The 27,122-nt window shown below is 35.0% G+C and overlaps 1 protein-coding gene across 1 annotated transcript in view; it reads right to left on the bottom strand.

The window, feature by feature from the left end:
• LOC149554441 (MICOS complex subunit) overlaps positions 1-21,778 on the bottom strand; it is a 91,701-nt gene extending 69,923 nt beyond the window's left edge. Inside the window, exon 1 of the mRNA XM_089828493.1 lies at positions 21,555-21,778. Within this exon, the coding sequence (XP_089684619.1) occupies positions 21,555-21,629 (75 nt within the window). The 5' untranslated portion in view covers positions 21,630-21,778. The remainder of the gene's footprint in view (positions 1-21,554) is intronic.
• Between the last annotated feature and the right edge of the window lie 5,344 nt (positions 21,779-27,122).

Here is a 27,122-nt window from a genome sequence, read left to right as displayed (position 1 = left end):
CTTAACTACGTAGTTTCCTCCATAGTTAAACCCATTCTTCTTGCAACCACAATTCCAAAACCTTCACCAATTGTTGTTCCTTATAAACCACTCATTAGAAAGCCCCTTAAGCTCATCACTTGATAAGTAGGATGTATTTTCTAGAACAAGTCAAATTGTGACATTGCTATCAAGATTCAACTGTGTAGATTTTTGAGTCAAACTCATTGCCTCATGGATCATGAGTAGTGATTCACACAAACCAATCTCTCATGAGAATAAATAGAACACTTAGCACTCATTGGATCTAGGTGATGCTCACAAAGGTGAAGCACCAAGACTTCCCGAGAGGTTACCCATCCCAATACTACTCCAGCTCAAGTGCGCTTAACTACAGAGTTTCCTCCATAGTTAAACCCACTCTTCTTGCAACCCCTTTGCAAAACCTTCACCAAGTATTGTGCCTTATGAACCAATCATTAGAAAGGCCCTTAAGCTCATAAATTGATAAGTAGGAGGTAATTTCTATGGCAAGTCAAATTGTGATATTGCTCTCTGGATTCAATAGTGTAGATTTTTTGAGTCAAACTCATTGACTCATGTTTCATGAGCAGTGGTTCACACGAACCCATCTCTCATGAGAATAAATACAACACTTAGCACTCATTGGATCTAGGTGATGCTCACAAAGGTGAAGCATCGAGACTTCCCGAGAGATCACGCATCCCAATACTACGACAGCTCAAGCACACTTAATTACAAAGATTTCTCCATAGTAAAACCCACTATTCTTGCAACCCCATTTGCAAAACTTTCACCAAGTGTTATACCTTGTGAACCATTCATTAGAAAGCCCCTTAAGCTCATCAATTGTTAAGTAGATGGTATTTTCCAGAGCAAGTCAAATATTGCTATCAAGATTCAACTATGTAGTTTTTTTGAGTCGAACCCACTAACTCATATTTCATGAGTAACGGTTCACACGAACCCATCTCTCATGAGAATAAATATTACACTTAGCACTCATTAGATCTATGTGATGCTCACAAAGGTGAGGCACGAGGACTTTCCGAGAGGTCACCCACTTGGGGGAGGTTTTGCAAATGGGGTCACAAGAAGAATGGGTTCAAGTATGGAGGAAACTCTGAAGTTAAGTGTGCTTGACCTGAAGTGGTATTCAAATGGGTGACCTCCCGGGAAGTCTTGATGCTTCACCTCTGTGAGCATCACCTAGATCTAATGAGTTCTAACTGTTCTATTTATTCTCATGAGATATGGGTTTGTGTGAACCACTACTCATGAAACATGAGTCAATGAGTTTGACCCCAAAAAAAAACTAAAAAATTGAACCCTAATAGCAGTATCACAATTTGACTTGTTGCGAAAAATGTTGAAATTTGTAGCTACAATACAGAGCTCTACCTCTGATTTTATGAGAGAGCAAGTTGTTTGTTATGACCATTATGGTCATTTTTAGCTGAAAGAGATATTTGTGATTCTATTTAACTTAATATTATGTAAAAAGACGTGTCATACGTCATGCGAAGAGGCATGTGTATGGAAATGTGAAGTGTTGTATATATGAAAATATGAAGGGTCTTATTTTTGGGACTCAGAGAGCTTTGTGTGAAAGATGAAGAGTCTTATGTAATTGATTGTTATATTGTAAATTAATCAAGTGGAAAGCCGTGTACTTGAATATTTTTATGATCAATAAAAGACATTTTTGCTCGTGTGGCTGTGTTTTTCCCTTCCAGTAGAAGGGTTTTCCCAAGATATATGTATTGAGTGTTTTATGTATTGTTTATGCTCTTTTATTGTTTGTTTATCTCTATTTCTGGGCTAAAACATTAACATGGTATTAAAGCCAAGTTAAGATAACCGCAACTAAGGAAGGTCCTTATTGTTTGAGGGTATAGTGTTAATGTTTTTGGTCTTATGCTATGATTCAGCGACTCCAATGAAATTTTTTGACGTATCTTTTAGTATCCCACCATTTTATATGAGATCATTTGAGGTCGGTGATATTAAAGTTGTTATGCACAACTTGGGAAGTTACAAGAATTTCTTTGAGCATTTGAGTTGGAGAATTTTAGTTTGTTCAAATAGATGAACCATGTGGAAAATAGATTGCGATCACAATTTATTGCTAAGGATCATGTGATGGACCATTGAAATCTGTGGCAGCAGTTCCTTTTATTCATGGTCTTCGTTCTAAAGCCTCTTATCATTCCATCAAATCCTCTTAATTGGTAATGACATCTATGGAGGTATGATGTTTTCATTTACCAGATTTCATGACTCTTGTATGATTAGAGGTACAGGTGTTTAGATGTTTGTGCAGGAGGTGTGTTGATTTATTTATCTTTATGGTGATGATCTTTGTCTTTGTTCATGCACTTCATAGCCTTATTCTATTCTCAATATCATATTTTGACCGGCGATTCATTTTGTATTTCTCTACGGTTGCTGATAATTCATTTTTTTGTTGTTCTTTTGTATGATCGAACTCTATCTTACCGTTCATCGATGATATTCTGGTTTTATGTGTCGTGATGGTGTATTTATTATTTTCTCAAAATAACCTCTTTGCATCATCTAAAATGGTCGGAATCCATTTGGTTAGAAATTTCATATGTTATCAGGTGTTAATTATGCTTTATCAGTATATACTAACATTTCTTGAGGTAAACCTCTCAAATTGTTGTAAGAATATAGGCCATGCACCTTTGCAGTTGACCAAACTTTTCCAAAATTGGTCTTCTTTGATAAATAATTGATGTTCATCTATTATTTTGTTGTGTCTGGAGAACAATTTCCTGAATATGATTTTTGCTATTCTATAAAGGAATCCACGTCTCTAAATACAGGTAATCATTTGTTCCTTTATTTTTACCAATGATCAACCGTGAAGTTTCAAAACAAAAAAAACCCCTCTTCCTATATTCACATTATGATTGGTGATTATGTCTGGTGGACCTTTGTTATTAATGAAGCGGTGTTATCTTCATCCACGTTGTCATGCTATCAAAACCTTCTTTTGTCTTTGTCCAAGTGGAATGACCACATGGAAGCCTTGCTCACCTCCATGTAGTCGTTGGCAAGTTTGGACGGTGCCTAGGTTAATGTTATTAGTTGATAAGCCATTGGCTTTAAGAGATCATGTTTTGTCACTATTGTTTAATATGAAATGTCATCATATTTGGCAAACATTTTTTATGGAAATCAAAAGGCTTCGAGTCTGGATATCATTCCAACCATGTATGACTTGGAGGAGGAATTGTATCTACCTTCAGTGTATGCTCAGAAAGTTTTCATTTCTTCGGTTTTGCAACAACAGCATCATAGCAGAAGGATGTGATCATGTTTCATCTCCGCTTGATCTCTTTGAATTATTTCAGACTTTGCCCATGTTTTTTTAAGAGGTAGCTCTCGGCAAGAACAATTCAAAAATTATTACATTGGGATGTCAGACTATTCGCCAAGGCCGATTTTGGCTTTATCCAATTACCTCTCCCAATGGCCAGCAACAAGTTTTGAGTTTATGCTGACAGATTTTTTCTGCTCGTGTTATGTTTGAAGTTCTTTGATTCACCATGTAAAGGCATCAATTCACATTGTTGTGTTATGCTTTAAATAAAAAAACTCTTTTTCAACAAGCACTTGTTGCTGGAATGAATCCCAATGATTATACATAGGTGCAAAATCTATTGTATTAAGTTTGGATGCATTGAAGATACATGACAAATGTTCAACTGTTTGCCTTAACGAAATCTGGCTGCATGTAATACAATGATTATGAGCCCTTTTCGCAGATTGAGATTTCCGGCATGATTCCCAATGATATTAAAATTCTTTGATCCTCTTGGTCGCTATGGGTAGTTGCAGGAGGCAGTCAAGTTCTTCAATCAAGTGCCATTGGAGCTGATTGCATCTGTGCGAGGTGCCCTTTTGATGTTTGCAAAATGCATGGCAACATGGAGTTAGGTCAGTTGCTGCAGAAAATCATCTGAAATGGATTTGTCAATTCCAACGCTCGTGGGCTGTTGTCTACTCAACAGCTGGAAAGCTGCCTGCTCTAGTGTGAGGAGTCAGCTAAGGAATGCAAACAACAAGGAGATATGTTTTTTCGTATTGATCAGTATTTTAGTATTATATTTCTTTCTCTTGATTTTATGATTCTAAAATTGGAAGGCAAAACTTTGTTTGCATTCATAAAACTCTGATCAATATGTGATTATGAAGCTTTGAAGGTCTGATCATTATCTAGCTCATCTCTGCAATCTTCATCTCTGCTAAACCCATATTCAAGTTTTTGGTATTCCACAGTAGTTCTTGCATCCCTCTATGATATCTTTAGGCTGACGGGAAGGTAAGGGAAGAAGTTGGCTTCAAAATCAGTGTGGTGTTAATGCTCTGTGATTAACCACAACATTGGAGGCTTGTGGTGTTCCTTTAGAAGCTATACACAGGTATTGTAAACAAGTCAACACATGGATTGTGAAGAAGATTAGATGATGATGAGATGATTTAATAGTAAAATTTATATTGATGATTTGATAGTAAAATTTATATTGACATCATGAGCATTGGTTGTAGAGGCACAAGACAGAATCTCTTCTCTATGAATATTTGTGTGCATATTGACGAGATAAGTATTTATGATCATGTCTCTTGAATATTGATTTTTAGATAGTGATTGCTTTAGTATTAGTAGTTATGAGTTATTAGTATCTCTCATGGTTGCAGGATGCAATGGGATGGTGAGAGATTATGCAACATTGTTTGCAGTCTTGATACTATACTGACGGCACATTATTTTAAAGGCGGAGATCATAGTTAGAGAAAGACACTATTCAGCTTCAAAAGGAGGTTACATGACAGAGGGAGATGTCCAACCCTTTGCAAGTTTATACAATAGTCAGCCATCTTATTGTGATAATTAAAGTTGTCCCTGCTAAGAGGGAGACTCTGTTATCAAAGATGTCCCTGCTGAGAGGGAGACTCTATTATTAAAGATGTCCCTGCTGAGAGGAAGTCTATGTTAAGAGAAAATCTTAGTTATTAATGCATTCTTCTCTAAGAGAACTTTGAGGTGAAAGTCCTCGTTTCACCCTCTGCAAGTAGGTACGGTGGACCACCCTCTACAAGCAGGCATGGTGGAAATGCATTCTTCTCTGAGAAAAGTCTGAGGTGAAAGCCCTCATTCCACCCTCTGCGAGTAGGTACGGTGGACCACCCTCTACAACTAGGCATGGAGGATATGTATCCTTCTCTGGGAGAAGTTTTGAGATAAAGTGTCCTTGTTCTATCCTCTACGAGCAGGCATGGTGAAAATCATGTGATATCCTTCGTGAATACTAAAATCACATTAGAACTGCCCACGTTTTTATGGAGCATGCAACTTCAATGAGTTTCACAGGGCGTTTAGAATGTTGATCTCTATAAAATTCATCAGAAGATCAGTCTAAAAGTCAGCCATCTGTCGTGTTTCTTCTTCAGCAGAGATATGGAATAACAATTAAGTATTTCTCATTCTTGTTGACAGCATATATCTTCAGTGCTCAACTTCAACGAGTTTCACAGGGTGTTTAGAATGTTGATCTCTATAAAATTCATCAGAGGTTCAGTCTAATAGTCAGAAATGTGTTGGGTTTCTTCTCCAGCAAAGATATGGAATAACAATTAAACTTCTCATTCTTGCTACGTTTTGCTGGCATGTTGATTGGCGAGAGGAATAACATACATAAACAATAAATAATATATGAACATCAAGCTGAGCTTATTATATATAGATGCAACTTACACAGGTCTCGACAAAGCCTTTAATGTCACCGGTCAATAGTGTTGGGAGTTGTGTTTCTCACACGACAATATTTCCAAAGATGATCTCCTTATCATCTGCAGTGGAGAATCTATATAATATAGACAAAATAAGAGATGTCGGATAATTTTGGTGTTGGTTCATATGATGCATATATATCAATCTGACGATGCAAATTGTAGAGGTCACAGCGAACTATGTATTGAAGACAAACAATGTTTTTGATAGTGGTTTGTATTGATTAAAACAGCAGGTAATTAGTCACTGTTAAACTCAGCAGACAATGTTAAAATATATGCTGCTAGAAATTTGTAGAGTCGGGTTGCATACATGATTCAAACAATATATGTGGCAGTTTTCAGTTAGATGTAACTTGATAGAAACTTCCCCAAAATACAATGTTTATATTGGGCCTCATTTATTTGAAGATAATGTGGTGGGATTGTAATGAGGAATTGTCTGTCTGATAAGGAAGTTATGCGAGTTGTAGAAAGTGACAAAGATACAATATAAATTGTTGTGAAGTTTTTGTATGCGCTGGGTATAAGATAAATTAAGTAAAAGGCCAGAGATTGTCAAATAAAGATATAGAGACAAAGAGCATCAGCGGTAAAGGCAGGTTGACATAGTACGCAGGTGATAAATACTCATGATCGGATCCTTTTTGATAAACAGAGGTTTTATATATATATATATATATATATACAGAAAGTTTACATCCAACTCAGTTTATTTCAAAGACTTTGATGTCATCAAATCGCAAATAGTAAATTTGCAGAGATATGTTAATTAAACAATTAAAAATATACTGCACTATTTATGTTAACATTGCTGTCTCACAACAGACTGGAATTGGAGAAAAGAACAAATATTCTATTGAATTTGAAGTAGTTATTCATAAATTGAAATATATTGAGCATTACAGGTTATAGGTTATGCATATTGAATTCTGACTGAAAACTTGTTTTATATGGCAATTCCTTCATTGAATCAAAACTTTAAATAGCTTGAAAAGTCAAGTGGATTAGAGTTCTAATTGTGGTAGAGTTGGAGCTCATGTTAAGGTGTTAAGTTCAGATTGTATGGTTGGTGTTTATTTGTAAAAGAATTAATGCTCTTAATCAGAGAGAGGTTGTTGCTCCATAGGGTTGAAGCCCTTAAATTGTAAACAGATAAACAATTTGTGAGGCTGGATGATGAAGGTAGATCCTAGCAGCATTTCTCACCCTGGTTTTCCCCTTTTGGGTTTCCACATCATATTTCTGTGTTGTCTTTGGTTTCATGGTGCTTCTTTTATTGTTTTTCACTTGATGTCTTAATTTGACAATGTTATCCGAAGTAATTGTACAGGTTCGAAATCGGTTAATAACAAAGTTTTGTTTACAACTAATTCAACCCTTCCCCCTCTTAGTAGTAAACTTAAGTTCTTCAATAAGAGTCCACTAGTTGACAGTTCAGTTCCTCTTGGCAACAGTCGGGTCCTTCAAATAGATTTTGTATCATCATGAAAAGCAAAATGATCTAGTCAAATCAAGCTCAATTCTTCGGTGACCATCTTTAGTCTAACCTTGTAATAACTTCATGCATAAATAAAGAAATACTTTAACTCCTCTACTTGGTATGCATCATTAATTCTGTCCACTATTTCAACTTTCAAGTATTCATTTGAACAAAAGGGATAGTAATAATAGCATCATTGCTTTAAAATAAATCTGGTCAGATTTGAGAGATTCATGACCTTAGACCCCAAAAAACATTTTAAGAGACTACAAGGTGGTCAGGACCAACATATCAAGCGATCTTTACAGATCGTAGAGAAAGAGAGCAAAGAAGACTACAAGAAACAGTCAAAGAAACCCCAGGAGTACAACTTAAAGCTCAAACCCATCCCAAGAAAGAAGTTGAAATGAAAGGTGTAGTCAAAGAAACAAAAACATTCCGTCTACAAGAAAGCATATGATGTGAGAGTGTAAAGAGCTAGCCAATCACTTACTACTATCCAAAAAAGTGTGGATCATTCTTTCCAACTGACAAAATCAAATCATCCTTCAATAGGCAATTTAAGTTGGGAGACAAAGTCAAATTACTTCACCTCAGTGAACAATAGCAACCATTAGAATATCAAAAGGTTTCCAATCAAAGAACAAGCAATAGAGCCAAGGGTGTACAAAAGAGAATTTGAAGTGAAACAAGTGTGCAAAACACTTATGCTAAGAGGAGTAAATGATTCCCACATGGCCAGGAGTAAGACAGAAGCACCAGAATCTTTGAATCAGAAGATCCTAGCAAGATCCAAGCACTAGGTTTGTATCAAAACAAAACCATGGTAAGCCCTGGTGTTTAAATGCAAAAGTTACCCAACTTTACAAGTGATGGAGGAAAGGATCCTGTGACACACTATTAGACATGTGATACAATGTGGACACTAAATAGGCAACATGATCAAACTATCTTACTAGAGTCTTTTCCAACCACCTTGAAAGGTGTAGCAATTGATGGGTATAAAAAAATTGACACGTCTCAAAAACACGTGGGAGAGATTAAAGAAGGCCTTCAAAGAAGAGTTTAAGTTGCATTGCGATGCTAATCCAATACTAGCAAAAATTAATTAAACAAACAAGGTAAGCACAAAAAAGTATGAGCTTCTAATCATGGACTTCAAGAATTGCTTGTATGGTTACAAAAAGAACCAATTAATGATCTCAAGGAGAGGTGGATCATTCAAGTTCAACTTCCATCAATAAGAAAAAAGATGAAGGTAGTACCACCCTCTTCTTATGTAGAAGTGTAAAATCAAGCAACGGGCATACAAGGTAAGAGCAAAAGCCCTCTTCTGGTAAAGAAAAGCAGGGGAAGATAGATGTTCAAATAACAACAATGATAATGAAACAAAAATAATACAAGCACTTAAAACCATAGTTACACCATCCTGCAGGACAAGGGAACAAGTTTCCGAGACAAGGGGACACAGAGGGGCCTTGATTTGGGGACGACGTGAGTGTATATACTATACATATGGTACTTAAATTGCTAGTTATGAAAAGATGTATACAATTATACAATATAAGATATAAAGATGTAAAAACCTTAAATATTGAACATTGCATTGAAGTTTTGAACTGGAACATCATGATTCATGATCAAATGATAAACAGTGAACATTGAACATCAGCAAATGAAAGTGTCGATTATATAATTTTATATTTATTTTATATATATATCTTCAGATATAGAAATGCAAATGTGAATAAAAATGAAGAATAGAAGGCTTTTGAACAAAGGAGGAAGGAATGGGCCCCAAAACCATTATAACAAAAAAAGAACCAAAAAAATATTAAAATAATGCCTTTTTTTAATGTTCCCCATCTTGTTGTTGCGGGAGACATCCCGATGTGCCCCTACGCGTCCCCCCACACCCACAGGGGACATGGAGACGTCTCGCCATCTCCAGTGAAGGTGGCGCTTTGAGTGGCGCCACCCGAGACACCATCCCCTTGTCTCGAGTGCGGCCCGATTTCGATGGGGGGAAGCCTCCCCATGTTACACTGCTTAAAACGGACATGTTCTAAATAATGAAAGAATTCAAGGCAGATAAAGAAACCAACAATGAAGCTAATGAACTACTACAAATGAAAGTGAACATCCCACCAGAGGTATCTATCCTTGAAAATTAATCTGTCAAATTTGCCAAATTATCAATCATTTAATTAAAGAGTGCCAAAATAATTTAAAGACCAAGAGTACAAAAGTACTCCATCCTTAGGGAGAATAGTCCACTTCACCAAAATCACAAAGCACATCTATAAGTAATTATCAAAATCAAAGAGGTTGAAATAAAACACAATGTGACACCAAAAGATGTTTCATCATATAATGTCAAAAAACTCGTGAATGGGGAGCACTTCGTGGGAGATTATAACATGCAAGACAAATTGCAACTATTGTGCAAATGGTATGGACCTAGAGATCATGAAGACATTGGATGTCAAAAGCAAAAGGCTAGTGTCACCAAAAATTTAAAAAGTGACCATCACATTTGCCCAAGCTAAAAAGGTTGTGAACTTGAACACATGCACAAAAAATGAAAGGCTTCATGAAGCAAGGGCTGAAGTGGAAAATGTTATAGCTAATGAACTACGCCACGCAAATGCAAAATCAAGTACAATAACTAACCAATTATAATTTGAGACAAATATGGCAAGCATGGCAGCATTAATTATTTGAAGGATAAATCAACAAACCAAAAGTGTAGGATTTTTTGAGAAAATCAGCGAAAAATGGGGAAAATTTTGGATTCACAAGTCAATGTAAATATTAATAAAAAATAGACAAAACTACTTTTTTGAAAAAGTAAAAGGTATTTCTATGTTGAAGGCAAATAAATTATAGAGTTAAACCCATTGATTGTAGAATAGAAGGTATTGTCCAAATGTCATTGAATTTTCTATAATGGGTTTGCCATTCTCTAAACCTACACAAAGTGTATTACCTAGCTTACCTTGTGGTTCTCTCTCATCATCGTAGTCCAATTAGAACTTAAGATTTTCTATAAGAACCATTTACTTGTTTCCCACTACATAAAAGCTGTGAAGCTCTTGGTACCGTAGGACTACTTGTACTAGCAAATCTTCGATCTTGATGTATCACAGTTTCTTTCTTCTCAGATCTTCCTAAGCCAAGAGTCTTTCTCTTGAATGTATGGTTTGCTCTCTAATGCAGAGATTCATCACTTGGCTTTCCAAAATATTGCTGGAGTTATTGTCCATCACTGCATATTTCTTCTCTTGATTACAAATTTAACCGTCAAGTGGTTTCCTCGTCATTCTTTTGAAAGCTTCATTGACCTTGCATCACTTATACAGCATTGCACGTTTGTCTTAACCATTTGAGAAGAACACGAGTAGCAAGGCTTCCTTTCACTGTTTTATGACAGTAAATAGGGTTGTCCTACATATTGCTTGTTTTGTCATGGTGACGTGTTCTTGTGCATTTTACTAAAGCTCTGTATGAATATGCCTATTCATTGCCTAACAGAAGTGAATAGATCTTATCTCTTGACAGTGAATGTCACCTTCAAACAGTGAGAAAAACTCTTCAACAACAGTAGATCATTCTTTTCATAGAACAACAATTCACCTATGGATAGTCTTTTGATCTTCAAAACAATCATTTGATCATTGATAAGGCTGACTGAAAACATAAAAAATCTTTCGGAATAGTATGAAACTTTGAAACCCTTATCTACAGCACTGTAATAAACTTTTCCGACAAAGGATACTCTTTATGAACATAACCGTGACATCTCTACCCCTAAAGAATCAGTAAATAGATCTACCCTATCAATCTAAAAGCATGTCTATATATTTGGAAATTATGACTACTCAAATACAATAAACACATGAAATAAAACCCCTTTGCTGTTCTTTATTCCAACATTGAAAGACATCTCATATTCAAATGTGACTTCTCTCACAAATGTTGAATTAAGACACTGAAAAATACCTAGGCAGAGTACAGTTTTATGAATATGCACGGAACCCTACCTTTAATGTCATCCTTCTCTTGAACTCATCAATGCTTCTTGAAATTACTATATAGGGTTTTCTTTTGCCAATTAATCACAATTTGTAATGATTAATCACCCAAAAAATTGTTGATAATTGTTTACCAAATAATCACAATGTTTTGGGGAGTAGATTGGAGATTGGCCGCATTGTCAATTCCCAATTAATCAGGTATCACAATTTTTTGCAGATTCCTTAAAGTACTGAATTATTACAAAGATTCTTGAATTTTGAAAGGCTATTGTATTAAGGAACAATGAGACAATGAATGCTACAACCCATTTGGAATTTGATAACAATAAAGACCTAATAGTCGAACCATTGTTGTCAAGTGACCAAGTGATTGATCCAATGCCACCCACTATTAACATGACAGAGAAAAAAATACAATTGTAAATATGGAGATCCTTGGAAGGAATCTCACCAATACAATTTTCATGTCAAGTCTATGTGAATGTATATTCAAAATACACCAGGAGAAGTCTAGGCAAGCCAAACATTTGGCCCCCAACATTTAACTTGTGGGCACAATCAACATATGGTATTAAGGTACTAAGAGTTTTAATGGGCCAAAAAGGTAGTTATTGGAACCCAAGCATTTGTTGTTGAATTTTGTAGTCATTTAATTACAATGGTCAAGGTTGGCTAAAAGCAACCGATCACAACTAGATTCTAGGAACATACTCTCTATGGAGAACAATCGTCAATTGTCTATAATTGATTCGACAAATCATGCAAACAATGAGGAAGCAGCTTCCTTGGAATTGTCAAGATCAAATTCCGAAGAAGAATGGATGGAGAAGTGAGATGAAAATCTAATGGGACCAAACAACAAAAGGATTTTGGAATTATATTCATTTGTGAAAGATGAAACATATTCTCTCTATAACATGTTTCATTGACAAATGGAAGATTCTTAGGTATTTCCTCAAACTACTCTAGAAGCTACAAATATCAGTTAAATCTGGATAGATTGTGTGCAAACCACAATATAAAGTTCACAATAGGTGACAATTTTAATTCCAATCAAGGCACACCCCATTTATCAAAGATCATAAAATTAATTAAGGTACACCTTAAAGAAATAATATTAAAACATTAATTTGGAGCATACAAATATTGTTGTCAACTTAAATCAACTTCACAAGAAAATAACACAAAAATGGCATAAAATAGATCAAACTAGAATTTGTTGCAATGGGATGAGAAAATGAGAGGCAAGTGGATAGGTCTAAAATTACCCCCCCTTATAAGAGCATGAGAAAACTTCAAAAAGCAAACGAGAGATACGCCAATGGCAATCACCCAAGGAGATATGGTTTAAACTCAACTTTGACAAAGCTTCAAGAAGGAATCCTGGCAGAGCACACGTTCATTGTAGTCTCCGTAACTCAGAAGGCATGGAGATAGCAAAGTTAGCAAGATATATAGGAATAGAAACTAATAATCGGGCAGAATTACCTAGTTTGGTAGGACTAGAACTGTGTAAAACACTTGGTTGCAAAAATTTAGAGATTGAAGGAGAGTCTACAATTACAATGCTATAAGGAAAGTATGCCTCATTTATTGGAAACTGGACTCAATTTTATTTAGAGCACTCTCACTATGTCAAACCTTTTACAAGATCACAATAAATCATATATATCAAGAGGGCAATCAAAGAGCGGGTAAATTAGCTAATATAGGTATGGAAGAATGTCAGACATAAGAAGTCAAAATTTCAATATAGGGACTCCATTCAAATTAGGGATGGTTTAGATTTTTTAGAATTCTAACCATAGTTTACATCTCGTTATCCCAGGAAAGACTTAGGGGTCTTTCTTTAGCTTTTACCCACTGCATACATCTCACATCCCAAGACAATATAATTGAATATGCAAATCTGTAGTGGAAGATGGTGTTGGAGCCTAGGAAAATGAGTTTGAGGTGAATTTGGACGTTCTGGAATCATTCAGAATGATAGGGAGCCCCTTTCCCCCCATATTATGCCAGTAGAGTAACATATGTTTATTATTGTTGTATTTTTACATAACTAAGTCGGCAAAACACCCTTTGGTGTAACAAAATGATAATCACATTGCCCAAGATATGTTTTCTCAATTGAGGGATGACTACTTTGCTCTCCTAGATGTATTTTCTAATGTTTTAGAGGTGTATTTTATTTTTGTTTAAGAAAATGCTTTTATCACTTTACATTTCATTTCTATGCCCTTTCTGTATTCGTGTTTTATGGCTTTTCAAAGCTTTATCCTTCACAAAGTGCAAGATGTAGCACTTAGATTATATACAAATCCTAGTCGAAAGCAGTAGGGAAGGATGAGGAATGAACTAGAAGGAAGGCAAAAAAATCTAACTAGGGACTAAAAGCTGATAATCTAGATGAATCTATGTATTTTGTGATGTATCAAGACTTGTTGTTTCTCTATCCAAAAAAAACGTTGCAATTACAGTGGAAATAATAGGTAGGCTCACATGAGAAAAGTAAAGTTAAACATTATTATTTTCCCTTGACTACAAAGCCACATTAAAATTTTACATGGCAGAAATTTTTTTATATATAGTACAATCAACTAAAAACTTATAAGTTACCATACAATTCTAAAAACTCCATTAATTTTGTTTTCTAGTGATACTAGAATTTAAAAGTTGTACAACCACCCTTTGCTCGCTCCTACGGTAAACATTTCAGTTTGTAATATTGCTATCAAGATTCAATTATGTAGTTTTTTAGTCAAACTCATTGACCCAGGATTCATGAGTAGTGTTTCACAAGAACCCATCTCTCAATGAATCAATAGAACATTAGCACTCATTGCATCTAGGTTAATAGTAATGGGATGGGTGGCCTCCTAAAAAGTCTTAGTGCTTCATCTTTTTGAGCATCACTTAGATGCAATGAGAGCTAAGTGTTCCATTCATTCTCATGAGAGATGGGTTCCTATGAACTAGCACTCATAAAAAATGGGTTAAGGAGTTTGACTCAAAAATTACACAGTTTAATCCTAATAGCAATATCACAATTGACTTGTTGGGGAAAATATTTCCTTCTTATCAAAAAATTTATTTACTATACTACAACCTTCTTTTTGTTTTCATTGTATACCTTGCAACTTCATAAGTTGTCATACAACTTATACAATGTAAGACTATCATACAACTTGTATATGTCAAAATCACCATACAACCTCCTAATTGTTTTGCACCTCATTATTCTACAATTATTAATTATTAGGACTGCATGAAAATATTTCATTGCATTATATGATCCAACTCTCCCTACCATATGATTTTATCCTACTAGAATTGTTGTATGGCTATTTTATTTGGAACTTGACACCTTAACTCCTACCATACTACCACTTATTGATGCCACCTTAGGGAATACTCAAAAGTGTATAACTGCAAAAAAATGAAATGTAATAATTCAAAACAATCAGATAACACAAACTTGTCCTAGGAAAAGCCCTCCTCGTCAAGAGAAACAACTCATCCCACCAAAAATAATGCCTTTATCTAGATTGAATTCAAACATACAAAAATTATCCTTTGTATATTATTGTCAATTAAAATAACCAATTCTCTGAGATTATTTTGCATACATTATACTTAGAAGTTCATATAATAGATGATCGTGTGATGATCAAAACACGTATTGCTATCTAGGAACAGTTAAACACATGTATTTGCCAATGAAGACAAATTTAGTTCTCCCTGCATATACACGATGAATATAGATGAACCCTGATAATCAAAACTTCTACACAATGTTTTTGATGCCATACAAAAATACCTCACACGTGCAAAAGACTTCAACATGCACAAAAAATATACATACGAAAACACAAAAGATATTCTCTGTTTCAAATATTACCTCTACAGCCAACGCATATTCTCTCTTTCAAATATTACCTCTACAGCCAACGCAATACTCGTGGCATCAATAGAGATAAATCTTACTACCAAAAATCTCGATACCACCTACATGCATAAATTTATGCATGCTAATACAAAAATTGTTATTAGTGCCAAGGAATAACTTAACATCATGAATCAACACAACAAAAATGTTGAAGGCAAAGCATCTCAACAATAGCTCAATTGGCAAGCATTAGAAGGATATGCAAACATTGAGAAGGAACGATGATGCCATAAACATTGTTGACATGGATAAGAAAACAATGACATGAACATTTAAAATGAGCAGCTACTGGTTTGACATGGAAATCATATAGGCACGAAGACTCCAGGTCAACAAACACATGACGACGAAAGGATAGAAGAAAGAGCAATGTGCCAAGAAAATAGAACGGTGAATTGATGGAGCTTGATCACAACAAAGACAAAAGAGGATGAGATCGAGCAACATCTCATCAGAAATATAAGAGCCTCTATCACAGCTACAACTTCAACAAATACATCAACAATCTTCACCATACAACCTGAACTAACCTTCCCCCCTATTAGGTTGTAACTTCATCAAGTGTTATACAACCTATTAGAATGCGATTTTGCCTCAAACAAAATTGGGTTGTTCTCAAAGGTTTGATTGCAAGCATTATAAAAGGTTCTTCAACAATGACTTTGGCAACAACTAAGAATTTGTCATACATAGTGGTGACCTAGATAAAAATGCAATCTGAGAATAGATAAGACAAGATAAGATAATGATATTAATGTCTGACAAGAGACCAACAAAGGGTCTAAGGGACTGAAAGATACGAGGGAGAAAACTAACCCAGCAGGAGCACCAAACAGTGTCCAAGAAAAAGAGCGGAAACAAAAGAAAAGAAAGGGAACAACAACTAACAAGAGAAGGACTAACAATCTTTTCTCTGTACAAAGAAATCCAGCACTGAAGGATAAGGCCTAGGGCGATCCTAGGTCCGAGCTTATCTCTGAACAAAATAACAGAATACCAAACACTATTTTAATGAACAAAATACTTCTAAATTCTTTACAAAAATATTTAGGCTTGGTGATCAATTAGCTACAACATTCTCAACTTTTAATGTGCAATCAAATGGGTTCCCTTGGTTGATTGTTATAAGCATTGTTCAAATGGTGCGTGCATTGATTAAACACTTCAAAAACATTGGTTTTGGAGTTTACAAGCATTTTATCGCCTTTAAAAATCATGAAAATTGTTAGGGGTAAAATTGTTGAGGGGTGTTGTCCCCAAAATCATTTGAATTGCCAACCACTCTTTATGTTCAAGTTTGCAAACTATGCTTCCAAGTTTTCCTACAAGTCTATGTCTACAATGTTCTCATTAATTTAGAAAGTCTTCAGCAACTTTGCTTGATGCTTATTTGCTTTCCTTTTCAATAATGACTTTTTTAAGGACAATAGTGTACATAGTGTACAATGCCTATTATTTTGTTTTGAAAATATAGTTTATCCAATAAAGTGACTCTGTGAGTCAAGTAATTAACAATTATGTTCCTCTTAGCAATTGCAAACCCTTTAAATAAATTTTGTATCATAAAAAAGTACTCGAATAAAGTTTGATCCTTGGCTAACCATCTTTGGCCTACTTCTATAGGTACTTAATGTACAAAGAAAGGCATATTTTTACTCCTCTCTTTGTTATTTACTACTAATTTTGCTCGCTATTTCAATTATTCATTTTATCAAATATGATAGTAAACAAAGTCAATTCAACAAGAAGAAGACATGACAAAGGGAAAGTGTAAAAAGTCGAAGATAGGCTACAAGTAGTAGATTTTAAGATTGTCAAATTAATGCAGAGAGACACTCTACTCATCACAAAATATCCAAAGTTGTAACAACTGAATTTGTGAAACATATTACAAAAATATGCAAATGGCCTTTCATGACCTTTCACTATCCATCCTTCTCTCCATTTTCTTCTCCAACTCTATGCAGCTTCCTCGTCCTTCAATCTATATCTTCTCCCTCCTTTTATCATTCTCCATGTTGTTGTATGTATTTAAATTGATCCCCAAAAAGGCATCTAACTCTTCATTTTCTTTCTTGATGTTTTGTCTTCCCTTCAAGAAGCTCAGCTTTTCAGTTTTCTCCAGCATAGGCCTCCAATACTTGAAAATAATTAATTTTTAACTCTTCTTATGTTTGGTGATTGATTTTATCAAATCATTTTAAGTTGTTGTTTAATAATTAAAATTGGTAAGCCAATAGTTTTCATAAATCCAACAGTTTATTATTAAATATGCCAGAGTGCATAGAAAAATGTTGACAGACCACTTTTCAGTGTCATCTTTATATGAGCAAACATCTTCTAGTTGCTCTAAAACCTTGAACGATAGGAATTCCCATCTTCCTCTTCCGAAATACATATGAATTAGAATTTTCCTATAACAAATAACACATTAAAAATTAATTCAAAATCCCAGAAAAAGTAATTTTTGAACCCTTTGTGTTTTGACCCACATTCCAGCTATCTTTCAAAATTTGCAATTCTATACCTGTGAATGACTTGATGATGTGAGATGCCTGCAAACTACCCAAAGAAACCAAAATTAAGATTAAACAAACCAAATTATTTTTTGGTCAATACAAAATGACCTAGAAGCTAAACGCTCTTGCATCAAGGAAGGTTTGGACAATATACCACATTTTAGCTTGTTATCCTTCATTTATTTTAAGCCTCTAGTTCTCTATTGGCTTCAAACTTCTTCCAATATTTCAAAACTCCAAAAAGGATTGAAGCATTATTTAACGTATTCTGTATATGATGTTTGATTGATCAATTATAAAGTAAAAATATAAACAACTCTCGTTTCAACATTAAACAGCAAGCATCAATAATTTAGACATTGATTGAGCACGGAAGTACACACTCAGTTGTGGCTTTCAAATAGTGTTCATAATCGAAAACTAGTGTATGTTAAAAGATTTCCATACCAAAAGAACATAATTTGATGTTCTTTCATACAACCAAAAAAGGCTAAGTTGTTAGTTCAAGTTCAGGTTCGAAGAACAGATTTTTCAGTCCAGCAAAATCTTGGAATGAGGTATGGGTCTGCTAGTATGAAATTTGAATACATTAAAAATAATGTATGAATTTATGTATACAGCCTAGATGCATGAATTAAGATTAGAATGTCAAAGTATCATTAAAACACCATAAAATTGTAATCATAGCATCATATCAACATCAAAATATTAAAATGATAATATTGAGTTCAAGAATCATTTTTTAACTTTCAACAATTGGAACTTTATACTAAATTTCAATTATCTAATGGATTATCTTCTTTTTCTTCTTCTTCTTCTTCTTCTTCTTCAAAGGCTTTTGTTGATTCACAAACCATGGCAATACCAATGGGATCAACTGCACCAACAACATTCTCACTTTCCAAGTTCTCAAATGCTTATTAATTTTTCACTGTACAGAAAGCTTGTTTGTTTGTAAATAACATCCTACTTGAAAAAAGTTTAAAAAGTAACTTGCAACTCCCTTTACCTATTGGATATATTGTTTAATGTTTATAATATAATTTATCACTATAGAGATCCTGCAATTAATCAGACATTCGCTATTATCAGTAATTGGAAATTAAAAATTCACTGGAAGAAATCTTGAGGGCTAGTTTTATTTGATGTAATAAATGTTTAAACTTCAGCAAATTTAGTTTTGTAATGTTAAAGATTTTATTCAAATTTTGTAATAATTGTTTACTTCCCTAAATTATAGAATGTTTCTCAGTGGAAATGTAAAAATGTAACTGGTTAGCAGTTGCTTTGCCTAGGTCTGCCTTGGTTTGACCCTGGTTCGACCTAGGTTCGGCCAGGATGAACTGGTTGCATGATATCGAACCTTGTCTGAACACACAGGCAAACCAGACCCGAACAAGGAACCAGTTGGAACCTTGTCCAAACCAAGGTAAGAGGCATGCGAACCAAAGTTCCATTTAGCTTTCATACAATTCCATGTCTCAAAGTTTTATATTTTTCCTAGTGCTTTAAATTCATCCAAATTCTAAATCAAAAGTAAACCTTGAGGATTAAACAAGGCTTGATTCAGGTAAATTATGTTCAATGCCAATCCCTCAATTGCAACAGTTGAGATCATTGCCTTTGTCTATGAATATTCATGTCATATACAACACATAAAGCATGGGCACCATAATTCATACAAATCCTTTGCTTCATCAAACACATAAGTCATTATTTATTTATCATAGACCAAAGTAATAGGCAAAGAAAAGACAGTATCTTGAATGGCATGAGTAGGTGAAAAGTGGTAATCAATTTTATCATAGGTACACTATCGTCTGAGATAGGGGGATAGGTTGTCAAAGGGGCCTCAATTTGGGGACAACAGGAGGACAGCAGCAAGAGGGGGGTAGAAGAGGGTTGTACATACTATATACTTTACATATGCTACTTAAATGTATGTTATGAAAGATGTATAAGACTATTGAGAAGAAAAATACCAAATAGAGTAGCATGATATCAAAACAAGTACAAAATGGCAAAATGTAGTGAAGGGAGGCCTCTAATCATCCCTAGGGAATTTGGGAATCAGGGGGTAATTGGCGGCTAACTGATGGCACAACTAGGAACTTGGGAACAATGTTCCTCAATCCCATAAATGCTAACCTTTACCAAGCAGTTGGGGGGAAGGACATGTCATCGTCGAACACTGAGTTTTATATGATAAGATGCTTAGAAGCATATATCTTTTTCTTCTACAACTACTAAATAGAGATTTTTACTAATTGCATCATATTTACAATTAGAAAACTATGAAAAAAAAGAGTACATAAATTAAGCACAAGAAAGTTGCATTTAAAACCACATTAAATAAATATTAGGTTAGAGCTTTTTAGAGCATGAAGGCATGTCACATATTTACTATAGCTACACAACACACACAACTTCCTATATCCAAGTGCTATATGGCAACACAAGGGTAGATTAAGTCCAATGTACTGCCGAATCCAACCCCTATCTCCAAATATCCCTATGCCTACTACAAGATACATAAGAAAGCCTTTGAATAGAACCCACACTTATAGAGCAAAACTGATCCTTCCACACCTATTACCCCTCATATCTTGGTACCAAAGATTACTTTCATTGGAAGTTCCTAAGTCATTATTACATATACCCAAGCACTTGTGCATAATACTTTGTTGCTTGTCCTCTTAAAATGGGTATTTTGCTACTTTACCATTTGGACTAGAATCAAGATTAGGGATAAAATTTGAGATGTTTTTGAAACATGATGATAGGAAAAGACAAAGTGATCTTCTTGAAAAAAGTAAAGCAAATTACTGCGATGCTAACCCAGGTTCAGGCTCTGCCAATAAAGTGGGCCTTCTACAAGGCCAATTGCAGATAGAAGGTAAAGTTAGACGTAAGAAAAATCCCTCTTGACATGGTATCCAAGCTAATAGATGTTATAGGTCTAATGTTAAACAGACATATTTATATGATTACCAAGGAGTACTACAATTTATATCTTAAAAAGAAGAGGCACCCTACCAGGTCTAAAGCCCCTTGAGATTAGGGCACTATCAATCATTAACATTTTGCTATGTGCCACGTGTAATCATTCAACTATTCATAGAAAGATTCTTCCCACTGTCCAAAGCCCAAGGTAAATTTATTAAGCTTAGCACATCACCAATCATTAGCATTAAGGGAGAAAATAAAAATGTAAAGATCTTTTGAAGGTTTTAAGTATGCAAGAGGTTTGATCTCATGTAAATCGGTTTACAAACCAAATTAAATGTTTATACAATTTGATTCCCAAGCTGTGTTTTGAGGATTAAGGCTAATCTGTGCCAAGCTCAGAGCCCACAGGGCGCGAGCGCCTCATTTGAAATTAAAGTTTGGCCCGAAGAGATTAACGAAAAGTAATACCGCGTTTCAGTGGCATTTAAACTAAAAACAGTATTCAACTAATATCAAAACCAAAAAGGAAATCAGAAGAAAACCCAAAGAAGGTGATCAAACTACTCTCTAATAAAGCTTAAAACCCTATCAGATGCCAGGGGATTTTATCCAGATCATATCAGACAGCAAGGCTTTACGAAAACTACATCCGAGGACTATGGATTGTACAGTAAGACGATGTGCATCTTATTGGCGTCCGTGGAATCCCAACGAAAGCTTGTATTTGTGTTTCGAGTGAATTGTATTCAGGTTTCAAATTAAATGTTAAAATGAACGGAAAAGAAAAGTAGCTAACGAACCTGGCGCACACTTCGTAAAGGCAATATTGTATTTCTTATTCCATTATTTCTGAGGTGCAGCAGAAGCAGCCGCATTTTTTTCAAAACCCTGCACTTGATCGGTGCAAATTGATTTAAAGCACAATGCCAAATACCAACTTCCCAGATATATACAAATAGGCGGCAAGAAACCCTTCACAATGATTTCACTGCACCGTCTTTTCCAAAAACTTCAGCCCTACTCTGGCTTACATTACAGAAAGTAATAACATTTATGGACTTCGATTCAACGTTTTCTTTCTTCAATTTTTTTTAAACACTTTACTAAATGGATAATCTCTAATTTTTAGTTCGTGCCAAAGGCAAGGATATTGGTATCATTCAATTCCATTTTTCAATTTAAACTACCATTTTTCAATTTAAACTACCAATCAAACAATAGAATTTTTAGTTAATAAATGTAATTTCTAATGTTTGTATTTTACATATTTATATAATTCTGATTTATCTTTTATTTGATTGGCTTATTCTAATTTTTGCAAGGAGAAAATCAATTTTCTCAAACAAAAAATACAAATTTTCACAATAAAGAACATGTAGGTACTATTTATACCAAATGTACTACCATATCATAAATGCTACTTATAACTTTATTTATATCAAAAGATTAAAAACCAACAAATCATTGAAAACTATAAAATTGAAATTGATTTGAGCACTCCAACTTCTAATTCATTTTTTTTTTTAAATTAAAAAGTAAATGTATAAACTCATTAAAAAATCCTTTTTTATTTTTACACTTTGCTAATTTGGAAAAAGTGGTACATTAAATGAATGAATTTAGTGTATGAGTGCATTTCAGCACCACACTATACTCTAACATAGTATATTAATGTCCCTCAAATGTGTCAACCCTGCCACATGAATATATTCACTTCAACTTGCCACTGAAAAGCAGATTATGGCTCAATGTGAAATGGATGAACAAATTTATTTTATATATTCAGTCCTACATCTTACTCTTCAAATTCTCCATGTGGTTCAATAAGGGAAGAATTTGAAAGACTTGTTTAAAATAAAATTCTTAATTCACAAAAGTTGAAATAAATAAATGATAATTTATTCATAGTAATATGCATGAGTAGGCGTGGACAATATTATGACTATGTCTACAAGGGAACTTTGCATGCTTCTTCTTTAATTATAACAAGACATTGTTGCCACTATCTTAAATTAGAAAATTGCAATCAAATCCATCACAAGTTGAACTATTAGCATTCACCTTTTCAATGCATTCATTATTTCGAACTACTCATCATAGCTTCGTAATAGAACTAATAGTGCATTATTCATAAACTGTTAGATTTCTAATGAAGAAATTTATGTATTGAAAAAATATCACAACCTTCCAAACTGAGGAAATTATTAGTCTTCCATGTCAAATGCAATTAATGAAATTGCTACTAGTTCGTAGTAGTAAAAGATATAGTATGGTAAACTTAGATATGCACACATTATTGAGATGCAAATGAGTAGATACATATTGTTTTAAATTTTTCAACTTTTGAAAAATGGAGGCTAATTTTATACATCATAAGTATTTGCTTGTGGCAATTGTCATGATGTGACAATTATGATGTAGGTATGCTCTAATACCACTTGATGAAGGTCCGCTCTGATACCACTGACGACAGTACGCTCTGATACCACTTGACGAAGGGCCACACCACCCTTACCAACTCATAACCAAGAATGCAACAACATGAAGAGAGATAAAATGCTTCCCAAGAAATTTTATTAAACTTGAAAATCCAATACCAATTACATTAACATTTCTACAAGATCTCTCAAGATCCAATCCAAGCCCAAGCTAGTCCAAATCCACACTCTGGTAGAAACCCCTAAGATCTCAACTTATGCTCGCAAGCCACCAAGCAACCTCCTTGTTTCTAAACCGCAGCCACTAGCTCTTCTCCAACTTATCCAAGATCGAAGTGTAAACTGCCTCACATTCGGCGCTCTGTCCACAGTCTCAAGAAAACTCACTCTTCACTTCCTCATTCTCTCTGACACCTTGAAGCCCTTCCAAGCTTTCCAAGCTTCACCTTCCACAACTTCTACTTCCCGAGCTTCTCCTTCTCAAGCTTCCACTTCTCAAGCTTCTACTCCTCAAGCTACTCCTTGAGCTTGATTAGAAATGCTCATATGCCTTGCTTAAATAGGCACTTACCACCCAATACATGACTTATTCACAACCTTCTAGAATTCCTCCACAACCTTCTACAACTTCCATAACCTTCTATGTAATATCCACAACTTTCTACAATATTCATAACTTTCTAGAATTCTACCCACACACCTCGATAAATGGAATGACAACCATTTATTTTTTTTATTTTGTTTTATTATGCTACCTATGCACCTCGAAAATAGAAATACTCTTTTCCTTTTTTTCTCCTTTTTCGTTTTTTATTTTTTTATTATTTCTCCTTTAATTTTCGTCACTTTCTCTCTCCTCCTGATTTTTTTTTTTCCCAATTTTTTTTTTTCAAATTTTTTTTTTTTTTTTCAATAATTTTCCCATGCAAGATGCTCCTGCATCAGACTCCCCCAGTAGATAGAAAAGCGTGTCCCACACTTTGACTCGACAAAAGAAATATCTATGACCATCTTCATCTTCACCAAAGGTTTCCACCTCAACGGGGACAAGAAAACCACCATGCAAATCTTCCACATCTACATTACTCTATCAAACACCAGAATCTCAACCATCCAATTAGCATGCTCACTCCCAAGAACAAACTGAACATAATTCTTCATCAATAAAATTTTATTCACATCAACAACTAATGAATCCACACCAGCAACAACAAACCCCGCATCAACAACAACAAACTCCATATCAACACCAACATGTAGATCACCGTCAATACATGCCAAACCAACAACCTCATTGCTCACAACAAGATGCTCTGCAAGATACAAGTCACCACCAACAACTGGATCATCCACGACTGAGTGCTCCACAATCTCCATGTCAAACTCAACCAACTGATCATGAGAACCAATCTCCATCCCAATATCAACAAGGTTAGGAATATCTTCACCAACAACCTCTAGTTGCTCTGCAGGTTCTGCATTAGGCTCCACAAACTGATCAGCAAAACCAACCTCTTCCACCTTGACCTTATTAGCTTGATCAGCCAATCTAGCATCCAACCGAGAAAACATCTTAGAAAAATTCCTCTCCACTATATCGTGGATTTTCGCAATCATCTTAGGGTCCAATCCTCTTGGAGCCATCTCCCAAGATCTTTGTAAACTCTATGCAACAAATCCTTCCCACGCTCCTTGTGACAACCTCGAATTGTTTACAAGTCAGATCACAACCTGCCACCTTGCACGAACAATCAGGAACCACATCACAAGTCTAGGACAATGGATTTGCAATCCACAAACTCTCTACAATCATGCCTCAACAAGTTCAATCTTCCATCTCCACATCAATCAATCAATATGCATGTCCTCCCAAGATTCTAGTGCAAACTACCTCAGCTTCGGCGATCTGTTTACACGCTCAGAAACTCCCACTCTAATAAACTCCACCTAACCAAGGTCCTGGTACAAACTGCCTCACTCTTCAACGATTTGCTTGTACACTCAGGAACTCCTGCTCTAATAAACTTCACCCAACCAAGGTCCTGGTACAAACTGCCTCACACTTTGGCGATTTGCTTGTACACTCAGGAACTCCTGCTCTGATACCACTGATGTAGGTATGCTCTGATACCACTTGATGAAGGTCCGCTTTGATACCACTGACGACGGTACGCTCTGATACCACTTGACGAAGGGCCACACCACCCTTACCAACTCATAACCAAGAATGCAACAACATGAAGAGAGATAAAATGCTTCCCAAGAAATTTTATTAAACTTGAAAATCCAATACCAATTACATTAACATTTCTACAAGATCTCTCAAGATCCAATCCAAGCCCAGGCTAGTCCAGATCCACACTCTGGTAGAAACCCCTAAGATCTCAACTTGTGCTCGCAAGCCACCAAGCAACCTCCTTGTTTCTAAACCACAGCCACTAGCTCTTCTCCAACTTATCCAAGATCGAAGTGTAAACTGCCTCACATTCGGCGCTCTGTCCACAGTCTCAAGAAAACTCACTCTTCACTTCCTCCTTCTCTCTCACACCTTGAAGCCCTTCCAAGCTTTCCAAGCTTCACCTTCCACAACTTCTACTTCCTGAGCTTCTCCTTCTCAAGCTTCCACTTCTCAAGCTTCTACTCCTCAAGCTACTCCTTGAGCTTGATTAGAAATGCTCATATGCTTTGCTTAAATAGGCACTTACCACCCAATACATGACTTATCCACAACCTTCCAGAATTCCTCCACAACCTTCTACAACTTCCATAACCTTCTACAATATCCACAACTTTCTACAATATTCATAACTTTCTAGAATTCTACCCACACACCTCAATAAATGGAATGACAACCATTTTTTTTTTTTTTTTGTTTTATTATGCTACCTATGCACCTCGAAAATAGAAATACTCTTTTCCTTTCTTTTCTCCTTTTTCCTTTTTTATTTTTTTATTATTTCTCCTTTAATTTTCATCACTTTCTCTCTCCTCCATATTTTTATTTTATTTTATTTTTTCCAAAAAAAAATTTCAATAATTTTCCCATGCAAGATGCTCTGCATCAAATTATTTCATCCATTTAGGATGTGTCATCTTCCAATATCTGCTACAAGATGAATGCCAGGTGACATGTCACTATTTGTAAATTCAAACAAATAATGGTATGAGTAATGGTGCTTGGTTTTAGTTGCTAGGGCTCGTATCATCATCATATCATTTTCCTACAAGCTCTATATTATCATATATCATAATCCATTAAAGTGAAAGAGTTAGATATGATTTGAGAAGGTTTATTATGCATATAAGTGTGTCACTTTCGTTAGTTGCCCTAAATGGTGATAGCTGACAAAATAATGTTTTCAATGTTGGATTGAAAATGGCAGTCAATTCTTTTGCAGTACAATTTTCATGAGGGAGATGGACTAAAATATCTTGACAACGAATTATTATATAAGCTTCCCATATTCCCATAGTAGATATTTTAGGTAAATTAATTCTCCATTTGTCATGAATGGAGATAGAACATGAATTTCATTGGTCTCTTGTATCAGCTCAATGTTTTCTCATTCATCATATCAAAACATTGCAACATGGTTGTCATAAAAATAGCTTTCCAATATCTTTCTTTGGCATTCACTTGGAAGCCGTAGGATTTTTTCAAGGACACTAGATTGTGAAATTTCAGAGAATTCATCTGTTGGAGGGTATGTTATAGTAGATGCATTTAGAGTATTCATATTCATGCAATGTGGAGAGAGGAAAACCTATTGGCAACGAGCAACATTTATGAGTTTTTGCTGTGAATAATTAAATTATAAGATATAACTTAACTTCAATGTTATCCATTTTTCTAAAGATATTCTTTGTGGGAAAGTAATATGTATCTAATTAATGTGCAGGTTTGTATAAATAGTTGGCACAAAAATTTAA

This window comes from Cupressus sempervirens, chromosome 5 (genome assembly GCF_028749045.1).
Source record: "Cupressus sempervirens isolate cs-2001-9-10 chromosome 5, ASM2874904v1, whole genome shotgun sequence".
Taxonomy (NCBI): Eukaryota; Viridiplantae; Streptophyta; class Pinopsida; order Cupressales; family Cupressaceae; genus Cupressus; species Cupressus sempervirens.
This window is presented reverse-complemented; position numbering and strand designations above follow the sequence as displayed.